The 15,386-nt window shown below is 37.6% G+C and overlaps 4 protein-coding genes across 5 annotated transcripts; 2 read left to right on the top strand and 2 right to left on the bottom strand.

Annotated features, from left to right (window-relative positions):
* Window positions 1-119: 119 nt before the first annotated feature.
* On the bottom strand, window positions 120-1,660 carry LOC148717338 (cytochrome b-c1 complex subunit 9-like). Its single transcript, XM_088742749.1, has 2 exons — window positions 1,426-1,660; window positions 120-392 (listed from the first exon to the last, which is right to left on the bottom strand). Exons 1-2 carry the CDS (start codon window positions 1,564-1,566, stop codon window positions 333-335), a joined length of 201 nt encoding a protein of 66 aa, XP_088598875.1. The 5' UTR covers window positions 1,567-1,660; the 3' UTR covers window positions 120-332.
* Window positions 1,661-1,698: 38 nt separating this feature from the next.
* LOC111322689 (dCTP pyrophosphatase 1) lies at window positions 1,699-6,270 on the top strand. Its single transcript, XM_022925832.2, has 5 exons — window positions 1,699-1,918; window positions 2,086-2,164; window positions 2,650-2,681; window positions 2,797-2,831; window positions 4,929-6,270. Exons 1-5 carry the CDS (start codon window positions 1,815-1,817, stop codon window positions 5,138-5,140), a joined length of 462 nt encoding a protein of 153 aa, XP_022781567.2. The 5' UTR covers window positions 1,699-1,814; the 3' UTR covers window positions 5,141-6,270.
* A 133-nt stretch (window positions 6,271-6,403) lies between these two features.
* On the top strand, window positions 6,404-10,434 carry LOC111322635 (SRR1-like protein). 2 transcript variants are annotated; one of them, XM_088742747.1, is made up of 8 exons: window positions 6,404-6,841; window positions 6,953-6,993; window positions 7,465-7,551; window positions 8,035-8,225; window positions 8,684-8,779; window positions 8,928-9,076; window positions 9,363-9,408; window positions 9,905-10,434. In XM_088742747.1, the coding sequence occupies exons 1-8, from the start codon at window positions 6,675-6,677 to the stop codon at window positions 10,085-10,087; spliced, it is 960 nt and encodes a 319-aa protein (XP_088598873.1). In that variant the 5' UTR covers window positions 6,404-6,674; the 3' UTR covers window positions 10,088-10,434. The 2 variants fall into 2 exon arrangements, with proteins under 2 accessions (XP_088598873.1, XP_088598874.1); XM_088742748.1 differs by lacking the exon at window positions 7,465-7,551.
* A 2,616-nt stretch (window positions 10,435-13,050) lies between these two features.
* On the bottom strand, window positions 13,051-14,820 carry LOC111322601 (uncharacterized protein K02A2.6). Its single transcript, XM_022925725.2, has 2 exons — window positions 14,683-14,820; window positions 13,051-14,493 (listed from the first exon to the last, which is right to left on the bottom strand). Exons 1-2 carry the CDS (start codon window positions 14,818-14,820, stop codon window positions 13,051-13,053), a joined length of 1,581 nt encoding a protein of 526 aa, XP_022781460.2.
* Between the last annotated feature and the right edge of the window lie 566 nt (window positions 14,821-15,386).

Genomic DNA, 15,386 nt, shown 5'->3' with positions numbered 1-15,386 from the left:
AGGTTTGCTTGATTGAAAACATTATTCTCTCATTACTGAAATAAGACATTCAACTTGGAAAAACAAGTTTCTATTTTCCCCTTACTGAAAAGCAGTTGTCACCAAAATAACACTACAAGTGCAAAACAATGGTATTTATTTTCTTTTATAGAAAGATAGCAGTGGACATTTACAACAGTTGAAATCAGTTCCCACAGCGTATAATTCACCAATGATAACCCATCATCAAGAAATTGAAGCACATAAAGTTTGCAGGAGAAAAGTCCCAATTCACAAGAAAGCCTAGCAGGACAAGGCATTCCTAGTCTATTAAATAATTCATAATTCTTCTGTCATTCATCATCATCTTCAGCATTCTGGACATATCGGTGCTTGATGTGATTCCACAATTTCTGGTGGTAAAATAAGGCAAAAGATATTGTTTGTTTTTTTGTTCAAGCTAATTCAAAACTATGATGTATTCACATGATTTTTGATTACCTAAAATCAGAGCTGAAGAGAAAATGTGAATAGCAACTTTCTCTTGGACAGGATTGTTATAGGATTTCATAAGAGGACACTTACCATGTTGGTGCTAGGGTGACTTTTCTAATTATTTATCATGGTTTACAGTCACCCCATTATCAAATATTTAAACAAAAGTCAGACAGTTCCATATTAGAGATAGATGCCTCTCCTTTAAGTTTCTATGTGATAATAATCTGGGTCTGTGTATCTTTCTTCAGGGCTCGACACTGACGGTAGCCAACTAGCTACAGACTGGTAGAAATTCAGTTTTGGCTAGTGGTTTTCAATTTCCACACGCCAGTTTGGCTAGTAAATTAAAAAGTTTGTGTTGAGCCTTGTTTTTTACTGATTGAAGTACTTGCCAAACTTACTTACAAAGAAGTACTTGCCATTACAGACACCAAATAAAATACCTGAATTTCTTGTTCTAATGATTCATAATTCACCTTGTTATCCTTTAGTTCAATTTGTCATAACCTACAAATTCTGTATCACAAGTAGTACATCTGCCAGAACACTTAAATGCTTTTAAGTAATGTACTGTAGTCGACTAACTGAGTATAGTGCATGCAGTTACCCACTACAACAAATAGTTCGGTTTCCATGATTTCTGGAAAATGCTGATCAAATTCTGATTAAAAGCTATACATTAAAACCTAACTAATTTATTTTAGATAACACCAAAAATTTCATAAAATGGTGTACATTTAATATTTCCTTGCGATATTACTCTATCAATTGAGTATTGTTTGATCTTATATTTGTGTCGAATAACCTCACTGACGCGGTTAATAACTAAATGTATTTCTTTCACATTACTATCACTCAAGTATAAGCTTTAGCTCTCTACTTCACAACCTTAAGTTTAGCATGAAACTAAATATGCTGAATATGCAGCTAAATATTGGGTAAGCTCACCCCTCGGTTCATGGTTTCCCAGACGTTATCCATTCCGACATCAAAGATTCTCTCAAATGTAAATGCTCCAACAAAAATAGTTACAGCGAAGGTGGAAGTTCGCCGGAATAAGGCGTTGTAAACTGTTCTCCCAATACTCATCGTCAGTCTTGAATCTTGAACCGTAAAAAGTTTGAACCGGCTTTTACGTGCAAAGATGGCGGCTGTTGTACTTAATCTTTAACAAGGGATGATGGTCAGGTTTGCAATGTTAGAAAGACTTATGGGATATCTACGTCATTTTGGCGCCAATTGTTCACCATCTTCACCATCGTTCGAATTTCGCAGTGAAGCGTTCCGTGATTTCGCCGCTAAATATTGGAGTTATTTAATTTTTTCTGAACGATCGAATGTCGACTATGTTGTGCGATAGCTCGCTGGTGAACGCTGAAGACATGGATGTTCAAGAAACGAGTGCTTTTAGGTTCAGCGAAGTGCCTTCTTTGGAGAAAATGTGAGCTAACTCTGCAATCGTTTGCATATAACATATGCATTACACATACTCACTTACAGCTAGTAATGAGTTTCTTCACTTCGATTTTTTATCGATATGAGTGCAGGTTGATATGAATTAATCTATTATTAAGATGTTCAATTTTTTGTTTCTTTCTTTACTTTCAGCCGACTGATGCAGTCCAAGTTCGCTAAAGAAAGAGACTGGGATCAATTTCACCAGCCCAGAAATCTTGTGCTTGCAATGGTATAAAACCTTGCTAATTAATCACTGATAATGAACCTGTCTTAGGGATTGAACTACCTGACGTACACTTGACTTTCTGCACCTCTTTTTGTGCTTTAGTTTCCAAGAAAAACAAACCTTTTTCTTTCTCTTGCAAAATGAAGATCATTGGGGTCCCTGTTGTTTAAGAATACAGCTGCTTAATATGTGAAAGGAGGGTTCACAAAATTTGAATCATTTCTCTTGTACATGCTCTCAATGACATTGTCTCCTTTATTTGGTTCTCATAATTTGTAAAAAGGAGGACACAACTTAAGTTAAGTTTTGGTCCTAACCAAAGATAGGCTCCCCACTTTAATATGGTGGCAGTCTTCTCTGACCGCATGTGTTTTCCAAGTAACAATTGGAGAAAAGGCAAACTTTTTGTTTTAATTTCTCATGAATTCTCAGTATAGATCTTCTGTTTTAATATATTTATTTAGTTTTTATCCCTGCTTTTGTCATAGGTTGGAGAAGTTGGAGAAGTAGCAGAATTATTGTAAGTAAAATATTACTGATTTAAAGATTATTGTCCTGTTGTACCCCAAACATTAATTAAATAATTGCCTAGCTTTTAAAATTATCTTTTCCCTTATCTTTTTTCATATTTATAGCCAATGGAAAGGTGAAGTAAAGGAAGGACTCCCAGGTGAGTACAAGAAGTGTCCTTACTTTCTTTTCAGGACCATCTCCACCACAAAATAACTGAAAGAAAGAAAGCAACACTCCTTTCTCTTGTAAGTTATAAGTCTAGAGCCATGTGGCCCACAAATAAATTGCATGAAACAACTAGGAATACTGCTACTGTCTCCCTTGGATGAGGTGCTAGTCCATTGAAAATTAGTTCCTTCCACTCTCCCTATCAACACAGGAGCAGGCAAAGTTGTGAAAAAATTTGAAATTTTTTTCCAGGTAAGGTGAGAAAAATGTTTGGGGGCCATGATTTTAGCCAAAACTGTTCCTATTCATAAGTCCGGCCAAGCCTATTTGGTCATTGGCCCTGTAATAACCCTTTAACTGTGGCTTATAAATACAGGTGTTTAATGTTAACTTGTAAAAACTTCCTGAAGAAGTCTATGACAGTTAAAGGAAATGCATTGGGGAAAAAGATGTTTTGCAACCACGGTCCACAGAGTGCTGCTTACTAGTTTAGTTTTAAAAAATTAAAAGATCTTTAAAAAGTTATTCAACAATGTTAAACCTTAAAATACAGAAACTTGAGATTCCAATTTTTTTCCAAGTGTAGACAACTGAAGGAAATGATCTGGCCATCTAAAGATTTGACTGACAAAAGCTATTTTTGAGCAGACATTTTTTATTGACCTGCGGTCATTTCAAGCCTTCAGGACCAGAGCATAAGGCCACTCATTATGTTGTGTTTTTGGGCAAAATGCTTAACTCTTATAGTACCTCTCTAGTCCTAGGAATGTAACTGAGAAATGCCCCAAGCAAATTATCAGAGAAACATGATGGAAAGGAGGGAATGGCCTGTAAATGGACTAGAATCAGAAAAATCCAAAGCCAAGGTTTCAGAGATTAAAGAATTCAAATGTATCTCATGAATAGTTCTTATATTAAAAACAAGTAGCAAACAAAACTTAGAAATCAGAAGATTACAACTGTACATTGTACTGGGTGAATTTTGAACCACATCTCCAGGGTTTTCCTTCTCAAAGAAAGTTGAAGTCGGATGAAAGGAAAGCAGGTGGAGACAATTTGGGTGCGTAGCGCCCAACCTGAGTGCCAAAGGCATGAACAACTAGGGGGGTCCAGGGGCATGCTGCCCCAGAAATTTTGAAAATTTGCGTGATCTGAGATGCAATCTGTTGCATTTTGGGTGCTTAAATTAAGGAAATGAACAGGCTTAACAACACAAGAAATAACAATGTATTTGATAAAATGCAGCCCTTTTCTGCCACGTTGATTGGCAATACTGGGCACATTACTTATAAATATTAATGTAAAACAACACTTGAATCTATCTGGAAGAATTTCACATAAAGATATATTGACACAGAAATGAAAGGTAAACAAAAATACAAACATCACAGAAAATATTTTGCAATTGCATCCCACATGATCGGTTGAGACGTACTTTACTTCGGACTTGACCCAAGATAATATTTGTTAAGCTTTCGCTTAGTGAGAATAAGTAGTTCCTAGTTAAAGTATATCTGTTCTAACTAAAACAGTTAGAAGCAGATAAATCAAGAAGATAATTGAGCTTTCAAATAGTAATTTATTTAAATGCAAAAATAGAATGATTTATGTATCTTGAAGCTTGAAGGGATGCCAGTGATGCATGACTTGACTGCGCAAATTTGTAATGGGCCGTTCATTCTAAGTGTACTTTATGGCGACCCCTCACAGAAATATGGTTGAACCCCCTAAGAAAAAATATAGCATTGACCCCCCCTCCCCCCAAGAAATCCTAGGCCTTCAATAGGGGGGGTGTGGATATTAAATGGAATGGCCCAATGAATGTCGCGTACCAGTACACGCGTAAAAATTCTTCTTTGTTTTTTGCTGAAATATGTACTTTTCATCGATTTCCGTTTCTTATACGTCATTGTCAGACAACATACAAAGTGTTTATTATTTGTCTAAAATATTTAAAATTATATAACAGCAACGACTTTTTAGGTTGCTGGTGACGGAGCCATTCGCAGGCGGTGAAAATCGCTGGTCACTGGCCAAAAAGGAAAACCCTGCATCTCAGCAAATTGTTTGTGATTGCTTTTTCCAGATTGGTCTCCCAAAGAGAAGCATCATCTAGCCCAAGAACTCAGCGATGTACTTGTTTACTTGGTGAGACTTGCAGAAAAATGTCATGTTGATCTACCCAAGGAAGTAGTGGCTAAAATAGCACTGAATTCTAAGAAATATCCTGCTGATCTGGTAAAGGGATCAAGCAAAAAGTATACAGAATACAAGGAAATGAATTCATCAAATAACTGAAAGATTGTTTCCTTACCCAGGCAGGATAATTCTGATATTTTATGTAAATCAAGAATGCAGATCACTACTCAATAGACAGTGCTAAAATTATACTGGCTCAAAATTATTAAAATAGTTTAGATACAGTTTTTATAATGCACCTGAATTAACTTGTTTCAATATTTATTGTTGCAACAATCTGAGACTTCATCCAGTTGACCTCTGATATTCTAATAAGGTGAAAGTTTGTCACAAGTAAGGCTTTATCCTTGAAAGAGTTCCTCACTTCAAAATTAAGTTATTATTTCAAGAAACTATTAACAACTTGAGTACCACCAGTGCGTGTATCAATTGGAATACCAAAATGTTTACATGACTTGTGACAATGATATAGCACCACTCGTAAAGTCATAAAGGCTTTGAGAAATCCAATTGATAAAATTGTTAGAGATACTTATTCTCTTAATGGATAGGATTGGTATAAATTTGTAAATACACAGATATAAATAGGCTCCTAATTCTCTTGCTTGCATGGGCTAGACCATGCCATTCATGTTTGAAGTTGTTTTATTTCAGTCTGTATAAGATAGCAAAACTGTGATGATTTATCCCAGCTGGCTTTTTACAACACAATGCGTAGGCAATGTTTATTGTTGAGGAACACAGATATCAATGTTGTTTTGTTTACACGGTGAGGTGTTTCTAAATTAACTGGTTTTTTTTAATTTTGCAGTTGATATTCCATTTTACCTTGTGTAAATTTTTTGTTCATTTTTAACATTTTTTCTAAATATCCTGTTGTGATTTATACAGTTTGATGAAATTGCTATTTGTATGTCATGTAGATAGTTAACAGGGAAATCTTCTTTTGAAATAACCAGAAATTGAAATGAAGTTAGCTTTGCTTCTTTATTTTACCAATTCTTGTTTTTAATTCAGTTACAAACCTTAAGGAACATTTCTTTAGTATAAATTGTGGTGAAGTGGAAATGAGAGAATGAAGTTTACATTAACTTATCATGAGTAAATATTTACTGCTTCACTTGAACTATTGTTTGGATGCTAAAATTTTATAGAGGGTTTCAAATGACATTGTGGGAGCCACATTGGTGTATTAAGACAATAAAATGTTGGCTATTTTAGTGTAATAAGTCAATCCTTTGGCTTTTTTACTCTTTCTGTATGTTAACACTTTCCTTTGCTACAAGCTGCCTATCATTAGAGAAAAAACATGTTGATGTCCCCAAGAGACTGTGTTGCATGCCAGAAAGATGATGGTTTCCTGTTTCCGTTATTGGGGGTGAAGGGGTGTTGGACAGGGCAGCGCCTCTACCTTAGCTCGCCCCTGTTGGCTTAGGATTACCACATTCAACTTTCAACCTAATTTCTGAGCCCTCACCTCTGCATTACATTTTTTCAGGAGACCTCCCACCACTGAGATGTTTATTCGGAGAGTGATTTATAGAAAATAAAAGCTATTACTTACACCTCTCCTCAACCCCAAGGGATTTTGATAAACGACAGAGTGGGCCCTGGGAACGATTAGCTTAAAAATATGGCGGACAACGATGGATTTCAAGTGGTAAAGAAAAGTAAAGGTCGCAAACACAGGAATGACAAAGATAAAAACGGATCTTTAGCGAAATATCGGGACATCTCGAGCTCCTATGATTCAGAAAAGTGCGATATAAATGAGTTAAAGACGAAAATCGAGAAATGCAGGCAGGCAAAGGTTTACTTTTTTGTGAAAGTTTTATGTTTTGCCCAGACGATACGCTGAAGATGAAGGTTCTACATGATTACTTAACTGAATTCATATATATTATTCATTAGGGAAGAAATTTCCGGGAGTGAATTTCTTTCAAATGTTCAAGGTAAAATACAAGAATTAGAGCATTGGCTGTCAACTTTTGTCAGCCCTCGAAAGCCCCTCACCACCCCCTACCCCTATTCATCCCTCCCCACCCCCCCCCCCATGCATCCTCACCACACCCTTTCCCTATCCATCTCAGTTATCCATCTGAGGGCCAGTTTATGAACCCTGGACAAACCAGAAGAGACTACTCCCTTAAATTTAAATATTTCATCAAGGATGATTTAACTGGACCTCCAAATAAAGAACAGGGCTCAGTTGTTGAAAGGCCGATTAGCTCTAACCCAGGGTTAAATTTTAATCCAGGTTTCTAAATATCTCCAATCAAAAGCAATTTTGGGATAATTTTCCTAGTTCTTTTTAGGACATTCAATCATCAAATTGTAGACAGATGGAATTAAGCTGAATTTTCTTTTAGAGCTTTCAGATCTGAAATCAAATTTCACACTAACCCTGGGTTATCTTAATACAGCTTTGAACAACCCAGCCCAGCTCTGTAAGGGTGGCACAATTGCTGGTGATCCAGTGGTTTTCACTATGGCCCATGCTTCAAAAACACGTAGGTAACCAGAGATTGGCAATCAAATGTGACATGATTTAGCCGGACAGGAGGCATACCAGTTGGCTATATTTGCAATAGTTGAGGAGGTGAACAGAAAAGAGTCAAGCTAGTGGTCAGAGCAGAGCTGCAGCCCTGCATTGAGAGTCCAATCTGCTCTCTTTTCAACCATGCTATGTGCTAGAGTTACTTTTTCATTAATTACTTGGCCAATGTAAGGATTGTTTAGGAGATGAGGTATAGACCACTTTCATAAATGGCTGCTGGAGTAATATTCTTTTGTTTAAATTTAAATTAGCCCTTCTGGCCTCACTCTCCTGTTCAAAATTCAAAAGAATACATTATCTCAAGCGAGGCCAGAAGGGCTAATTTAAATTTAAACAAAAGAATATTAACCCGGCAGCCATTTATGAAAGTGGTCTATAAGAGATGGAATACAAAGGATCCCTCCCTAACAAGCCTCAATTTTTTGTTTCTCTTTAGAACTGCTTTGTGATGGCCACTCTGTGAAGAATATCTGTTGTCCAGCTGAATCTGCTGTTAAACCAGATACTAAGGCCATCCCAGAGGAACCTGTTACTGATATTGTTTGTTATGGAATTGGAAAACTGTCTTCATGTCCTGTAGCTAGATACCAGTTTGCCTTTTTGCTGTTATTGAGAGAGTTGCTAAAGGTAGCTTTGTCTGGTGAAATCTTTAACTGTCTAAATTGTAAAGTTGCTGGGCACTTATTTCTCAATACTTGTTCTTAAGAAAGACACTAAATTCTCACAATGCTTCTGCACAAGTAATACAAATTGGGTGCTCAAAATTATCTGGGAAATCATAAAAATCTTTCTGGGTAACCTGTTATGTCCCAGTATTCCATCCAGGAGGACAAGGAATACTCTTTAAGCATAGGAACTGAGATGAGTATGGGTTGTATCTACCACTTGGTATCCTGATTAGACTTACAGCAGGTTATTGTATTTTGTCTAATTTAAAATACTATGGTATTTTAAACTTGCAATATTTTTGAAATATTTTGTTGAATGAAAGGCAGATTATGATTGAATTAAAGGGATCTTTTAGGTCTTGATTAGGTAAGTTTGTTTTGTGATTAATGACATTTACAAAACTTTTTTGTGACTAGATTAGTGGACTGTGTTTCATCTATGAACCTCATTTTTCACAAGATGATAAAGTAGTTGTGGAAGAGTTTGGATGTTCTCTTATTGATCACAATGAGGTAAGATGTCTTTCTAAAGTATCAGATGAAAGAATGACAAAAAATTGTGTCAGGTCCCACAGTTGATGGACACTGGAAACAGGAAGGAATAAAAACAATATTACACTTTCTAATTATTCTTAAGACTGTTTTTGGTTTATTTTCTTAGGAAGGAAAGAGAAGGGTGGAAGACTTAACATTATTTTTCATGCTTCATTGTGGTAAACCCCTTTACAACAGTGTTCTTTGGGCCAACTGGGGTCTAGGGCTATCCAATGTTATCATTCTTGGGAATAGATTTACAAGCTATCAGGAAAGGTAGGTGCCCTGCATAATTTTTTTTCATTTAGGCCTTTACCATCAACTATTTTTGTGCTCCATGGCCTTCCCTTTTGCGAAAGTGGTTTGGTTGGTTGGTTGGTTGGTTGGCCAAAAAATAGAGAATAGAAGATAAGAAATAATTTGTCAATTAATCCTTAGTTCAGGAAAATCTGGATAAACATGTTCACGTACTTTTGTTAAAGGAGACAGTAGTTTACCTTGATTAAACATTAAATGGCAAGTTTCAAGGAACATCAATGTTTTTTAATATTTTCCTATTCAGAATACCCTCTAGAAAGCTAAGAGAAGAAGCATTATATATTTACAATGTATCCTTTTTCCTCTATCTAATTTCCATCTATACAACCTTTTAAAATGTGAATTTACTGGTAAGCCTTCATGCCATAGCGTTTGGTGAAACAAAAGTGAAGTTTTCGAAGGAGAGACTTTGACTGTTAATAAGCTCCTATAGGTGGACTAAGTGTTACTTAAGAATAACAATAAAACTGAGGAATTAGTCTTCTAATAAACCCTGATCCTCAAGAGGGGTGTTACCTGTGCTTCCAAGATATTAGCCACTGGAAAAAAATTGGATTTTTCTTATTTCATATATGCTATCATTGAGCAACCACTCATCATATTAAGGCTTCTTGTGACCAACAACAACCATTTTGTCACTTATTTCTTTACTTTGTTGCCAGTTTACTTAGAAAATTGAATTGTACTAACAACGAAACACTAACTTATTATTACACTGTAATAATAGTTGTTGTTGTGGAGAAGCTTTGGTTTGTTGCCTATTTTCCTTTACCTGCAATCCTTCAGATTCTGCCATATACAAGGGAGACACCAATTCCTAACACTTTTCATCATAGTGATATCTTCAATGACTCTGGGATCCACTGGTTTTCGAGGGAAGTGCTGGTAACAGTACCAGATATGTTATGGAAGGATTGTGCTGAACCAGTGTACTCTGAAGATGACGATGAAATTGTGACATCTCACTAGACATTCCGGTTTTAAAGCTATTCCCTGGGTTTTAAAAATTTTGCCCAAATTTGCTCTTATACTTAAAATAATTCCCCCCCACCACGACTTCCCGCCCAATGAAACAAACAACATTTTCGCGAGGCCTTAAGTTACCTTAACTAGAACTTTAAAACAAATTTATGTTGTCGTGCCGTGATAATTAATAATAATAATGATAATATACAGTATTTATAGAGTGCTAATTCCTAATGGTCCAATTGGTTTTCACAAGATTTTTCACCACATTATATATTTTTTTCCGCGTCATCATCAAATGTAAATGACTTTACATATGTTCAGTGAAAAATAAAGCAAAGTTAAGTGGATCCAATAGTGCTGTAGTTCTGCGCTTTAATTTCTGTTCTCATGATCTACCATAACACCCTTAGGCGTTATACACTACATACATACATACATACATACATCTTTATTTAACAATGCAGGTTAGAAGGATTGGCAAGACCAAAGTCCTGATGTGGACCTGCCTAACTACAAATTAAATACAATCACAATAAAATATATAATAAAAATTGGAAAAACAGAGTGAAATTACTTCTTAAATACAATTCCAATTAGATAAGTTAAATACAAAACAATATTAAATTTACAACTAAAAATACAGAAAGTCATCATGTTTCTTTGAAACACAGCAGGAACCTTTGGCAAAATTTATGCTATTGAGAAAATACTTGTTAGCCTTAAGCTTAATCTTAAACAATCTTAAGTTAGCACATTTCTTGATGTGATGGGGGAGAAGATTCCATGCCAAGGCGGCCCTATGTTTGAAAGAAGACCTGCCAATTTCAGATCTTGGTCTTGGCCCTTCTAAATTTAGAGAATTTCTTAAGCAGTAATTCGTTTTTGCCTTGGAAATTAAAATATTTAGATCCTCCGTATTTAAGCTATGATAGGATTGATAGGTCAGAACCAGCAGTCTTTTAACATAATACAAAGAAATGGGATTCCATTGCCTCAATTTCTTGACCTCATCAGCTGGAGTGGTCGTAGGTAGCTTGCAAACAATCCTAATTGCTCTCATATAACTAACTCAATATCTTCCATAAGTGATGGGGAAGCAGAGCCCAAAACAACAATATTATATACAACACTAGGAATAATTGAATTGAAATAAATAGATTCCAAGATGGACTGAGGCAGGAATTTGATTTGCTTCAAAACAGCCAATTTCTTGTTATATAAAATACAAACATTCCTAATTTCATCCTGCCAAGATAACTTATTGTCTATATAGTTAAGCCAAGACACTTAGATGAAGACTTGAGCTCGATGGTCTTGGTGCCATATCTTAAAGCTGGCAGAGGGACTATAAAGGTGGAGCTAGATATTATCATTGCTTCAGTCTTTGATTCATGTGCAATTAGTCTGTTGACTGTGCACCATACGTGTAGCTGGGATAGAATACATCAAAGTGAAGAGATGATCATGTCTGTATCCCTACCAATGGTATAAACTGTGGTGTCATCAGCAAACATATAGAGGTCTCCATAAGATATGGATTCAGGCAAGTCATTAACATATATTGAGAATAATCTAGGCCCCAGGATGGACCCTTGGGGCACTCCATACTTCACAAGTTGTAGTGCAGATTTCTTTCCAGATATCTGAACACTGATTTCGGTTAGACAAATAATTGGCAAGTCAAGAAAACAGATACCCCGATATTCCCATGGCTTTCAGTTTCTCCAACAGGATTGAATGGTTAACTGAGTCAAAAGCCTTGCGGAAGTCAACAAATAGTACACCCACTACCAAACCTTGATTCAGAGCTGACTTACAAGTTTCTGTCATATGAAGCAAGAGACCCTCAGTTGAGCGATTTTTTCTGAAGCCCCACTGGTTGCGACTTGATAAAGTGTGGAATTGCACACCACAGCCTCGAGAATTTTCCCAGGAATGCTAAGCAGAGATATCGGTCTGTAATTGTTCACATTGCTTGGTTTGCCTTTCTTGAACACAGGAGTAACACGAGATACTGTTTCCAATCACAAGGGAAGGATGTACAGATTAAGCTATTCTTATAAAGTGGAAGCAAGCTGTGGGTAACCAGATCAGTCAATACCATAAAAAGGTCCCTAGGTGAGACCAAGTCTGGACCCATATCCTTCTTAGGATTTGTTGCCTTCTGGGTAATACTCTTGACTAGCTCCCAATTAAAATCTGTGCAATCCTTACTAGGGGTAATCCTAGTAACGAAGGTCGATAGGGTTGACTCGTCTAGAGGATTTAACTTTGTTGTTAGGCTTTCAGTGACATTGATGAAAATATCATTGAAATGTTCTGCTTTCATTAGATCATCAGTCAGTAGCTTGTAATCCATAACTGCACCAAGCTTGGAAACTTTGTTTTTCCTTAGCACCTGATTTGTCAGCTTCCAGAATTCTTTAGGATTGGTTGACTTATAAAACTGTTCTTTCCAGTAGCAGCTTCGGCCCTCTTTGACAGATTTTTTACCTTGTTCCTTTTCACCCTATACTGACTCCAGTCACTGGATCTCCGGAGGTTTTAGCCTCACTTAAGAGCTTAAATCTTTTGTTCATTTCTTTCCTGATAGAAGAATCAATCCATGGGAGGGAATTAGATCTGATCTTTGTTTTCCTAGATGGTATACGGTGATCCATAATATCCTTGTATAAGTAGTTCCAGATGGAGTAGCAATCATCAATATCATCAAACAAATTAACAAGATGCTAAGTGTAATATTAAGAAGCAGGACGAGACAAATATAAATGTCAACAGTTTTAATCAAGATGGCGGATCTATCTCCACGTGCTAGTCACGTGATACGCATACGTAATCTACAGGGATACCATACTACACCTCCCCTTAAAGCTTTTACAGTAATCAAACAGACAATTATAAACGACATATCAAACAGTATAAGGGTCTACTATAAACAAAAGCAATGTTCAAATGTTCAACGTTCAAGTGTCCTGAATAAGTCTCTGCGGCGGTTTTACTACTCTCCCTGAGCGCGTCATGTGCACTTTCGGGGTGTCTGGTTCAGCTTTGTAGCTGCTCTCAGTAGGCTTGATCGCAGCTGTGGTCAGGTCTTTGCTGGTGGGCACTTTCGATTTTTTCCTCAGCATTTCTGTCTCAACGTTATCTTCTGGTTGGGTGTCGGGTGTCTTTGTACAGGTATCTGCTGAAACTAGGGCTGCCCTGTTCCTTCGAAGCTGTGTTCCCTTGTCTGTTTCAACTATGTAGGATCGTGGTGATGAAGATGCCGCTAGTACTCTTCCCATCCGATCTTGATCGCGAATCCAAACTTTCTCTCCGCTCTGAAGTTCTGGTAGGTCTTTTGCCTTGTATCTGCGGTCATGGTTGCTTTTCTGGTTGCTGCGGTAAAGTCCCTCTTTTGCATCTAGTTTTGCCAGGTCTTTCAGTCGTAGGTTTGGTTGTAGATTGTCAGGTAAGGTTGGTAACTGGGTGCGGAGTTGGCGGTTCATCAGAAGTTCGCATGGCGCCAGGCCATTGTGAAGAGGTGCTGTTCGGTATGCTAGAAAACCGAGATAGGGATCATCGTTCTTTTTCAGGATATCCTTGGCAGTACGTACCGCTCTCTCTGCTTCACCATTTCCTCTTGCGTACGTTGGCGAGCTAGTAATATGAGTGAACCCGTAAATACTTGTAAACAGTTGGAAGGATTTACAAGCAAACTGTGGGCCGTTATCGGACACCAGTAAGTCTGGAATTCCGTGAGTTGAAAATATTTCTTTCAGGGCTTTGATTACTGACTCGGACAATTCACTGGGAAGTGCTTTAACTTCAGTCCACCTTGAGTAGTAGTCGACTACAATAAGATGTTTCTTTCCCTTTAGATCGAAGAGATCAGCGGCTAGTCTTTCCCATGGCCTGGATGGGAATGACGATGGCATCAGGGGCTCCTTGGGCACTGGTCTGTTCTTAGCGCACGTAAAACATTTCGTCACCATGTCTGTTATCGCTGTAGTAATCGCCGGCCACCACACAGACATCTTGCCTCGTGCTTGCGTCTTTGTTATCCCAAGGTGTCCTTGATGTAAGAGGTCAAGTATTTCCAGCCTCATTCCTGCTGGAATCACAATACGGTCATCATATAGTAGAATCTTGTCTATCACAGTTAAATGTTTCTTATTCTCCCAGTATGGACGGAGTATGGTAGAACTTGGCATGTAAGCCGGCCATCCTTCTAGGCAATACTTCTTGATCATCCTGCATACTTCATCCTGGTCTTGGGCTTCACTGATATCTTGCAGCCGCTTAGGCGTTGCTGGAAGCCCTGCTACGATCTGTTGTGTGAAGCTTTCCACTTCCTCCACAAGATCTATGTTCTCATTTACATTCTTCTCGATAGGAGCGCATACGTAATCTACAGGGATACCATACTACACTAAGGAGCGTGCTCAAAGTCTGTATTAAGATGTTTTTTGTCTACTTGTTTATATTTCTTGGTTGAAATTACCAGTGGCTTAGGATTGTTTCTAGCCACTTTAAAAACTGCATAAATCAGATGGTGATCAGATATTCCTAAGTCAGTGGAACCAGATATTTGAATTTTCGCTGGCTGTTGTTACTATGAGATCAATAAGAGACTTTGAATCCAGTGTTATGCGTGTAGGGCTGTCGATGATGTTCTTCAGACCGTAACTGCACAGAATCCTTTTGAAGCGTTTTCCAAAATGGGAATCATTTGAATCCAGGCTGGGAGTCATGTCACAGTTAAAGTCGCCCACCAAGATGATATTTTTCCTTTTCATCCAAATCTCTGTGATTTGATTTCTAAAATCGTCAAAGAAGCAACAATCACTATAGATACAGCCAACCAGGAAAGACTGAGATCTCACAGTAACGTTCAACCAAGTAGCTTCCAAATTAGGATGATCCCATGTAGTAACCTGATGAGCAAGAAGACTTTTCTTGAAGGAGTAGATTAAGACACCACCGCCGCGGTTGTCACGGTCATTTCTCACTAGGTGGAAGCCGGGAATCCTGATCCAATTGTCGGATACGCTCTCACTAAGGTGGGTCTCTGTAATGCCAAGAATATCAAAATTGACCACCTCCAATAGAAGCTGGACCACCAGAAGTTTGTTAACCAGGCCATTGACATTGGTGAACAAACATTGGCGTTATACACTAATTATACAGAACCAACACATTTTTAAGGTCGGCACACACGAGGGGACTAGTCCCTGCGACTAGTCCGTGCGACTAGTCCCGGCGACAAGTCTTTGAAGGGTTTACACGAGGGGACCGGTAGCAGGGACTAGTCCCTTAA

Source organism: Stylophora pistillata, chromosome 13 (assembly GCF_964205215.1).
Source record: "Stylophora pistillata chromosome 13, jaStyPist1.2, whole genome shotgun sequence".
Lineage (NCBI taxonomy): Eukaryota > Metazoa > Cnidaria > Anthozoa > Scleractinia > Pocilloporidae > Stylophora > Stylophora pistillata.
Note: the sequence above shows the minus strand (reverse complement) of the source record. Positions and strands in the feature narration are given on the sequence as shown.

Bases quoted from the DNA above. Each gene is read 5' to 3' on its own strand.
- LOC148717338 (XM_088742749.1), bottom strand. From the start codon at position 1,566: ATGAGTATTGGGAGAACAGTTTACAACGCCTTATTCCGGCGAACTTCC. The intron at 393-1,425 runs GTGAGCTTACCC...TTTTACCACCAG, and splicing joins GGGAAACCATGAACCGAGGG to AAATTGTGGAATCACATCAA.
- LOC111322689 (XM_022925832.2), top strand. From the start codon at position 1,815: ATGTCGACTATGTTGTGCGATAGCTCGCTGGTGAACGCTGAAGACATG. The intron at 2,165-2,649 runs GTATAAAACCTT...CTTTTGTCATAG, and splicing joins GAAATCTTGTGCTTGCAATG to GTTGGAGAAGTTGGAGAAGT. The intron at 2,832-4,928 runs GTGAGTACAAGA...TGCTTTTTCCAG, and splicing joins AGTAAAGGAAGGACTCCCAG to ATTGGTCTCCCAAAGAGAAG.
- LOC111322635 (XM_088742747.1), top strand. From the start codon at position 6,675: ATGGCGGACAACGATGGATTTCAAGTGGTAAAGAAAAGTAAAGGTCGC. The intron at 8,780-8,927 runs GTAAGATGTCTT...TTATTTTCTTAG, and splicing joins CTCTTATTGATCACAATGAG to GAAGGAAAGAGAAGGGTGGA. The intron at 9,409-9,904 runs GTATCCTTTTTC...GCAATCCTTCAG, and splicing joins AAGCATTATATATTTACAAT to ATTCTGCCATATACAAGGGA.
- LOC111322601 (XM_022925725.2), bottom strand. From the start codon at position 14,820: ATGACTCCCAGCCTGGATTCAAATGATTCCCATTTTGGAAAACGCTTC. The intron at 14,494-14,682 runs GTAACAACAGCC...TCCTTAGTGTAG, and splicing joins AGTCTCTTATTGATCTCATA to TATGGTATCCCTGTAGATTA.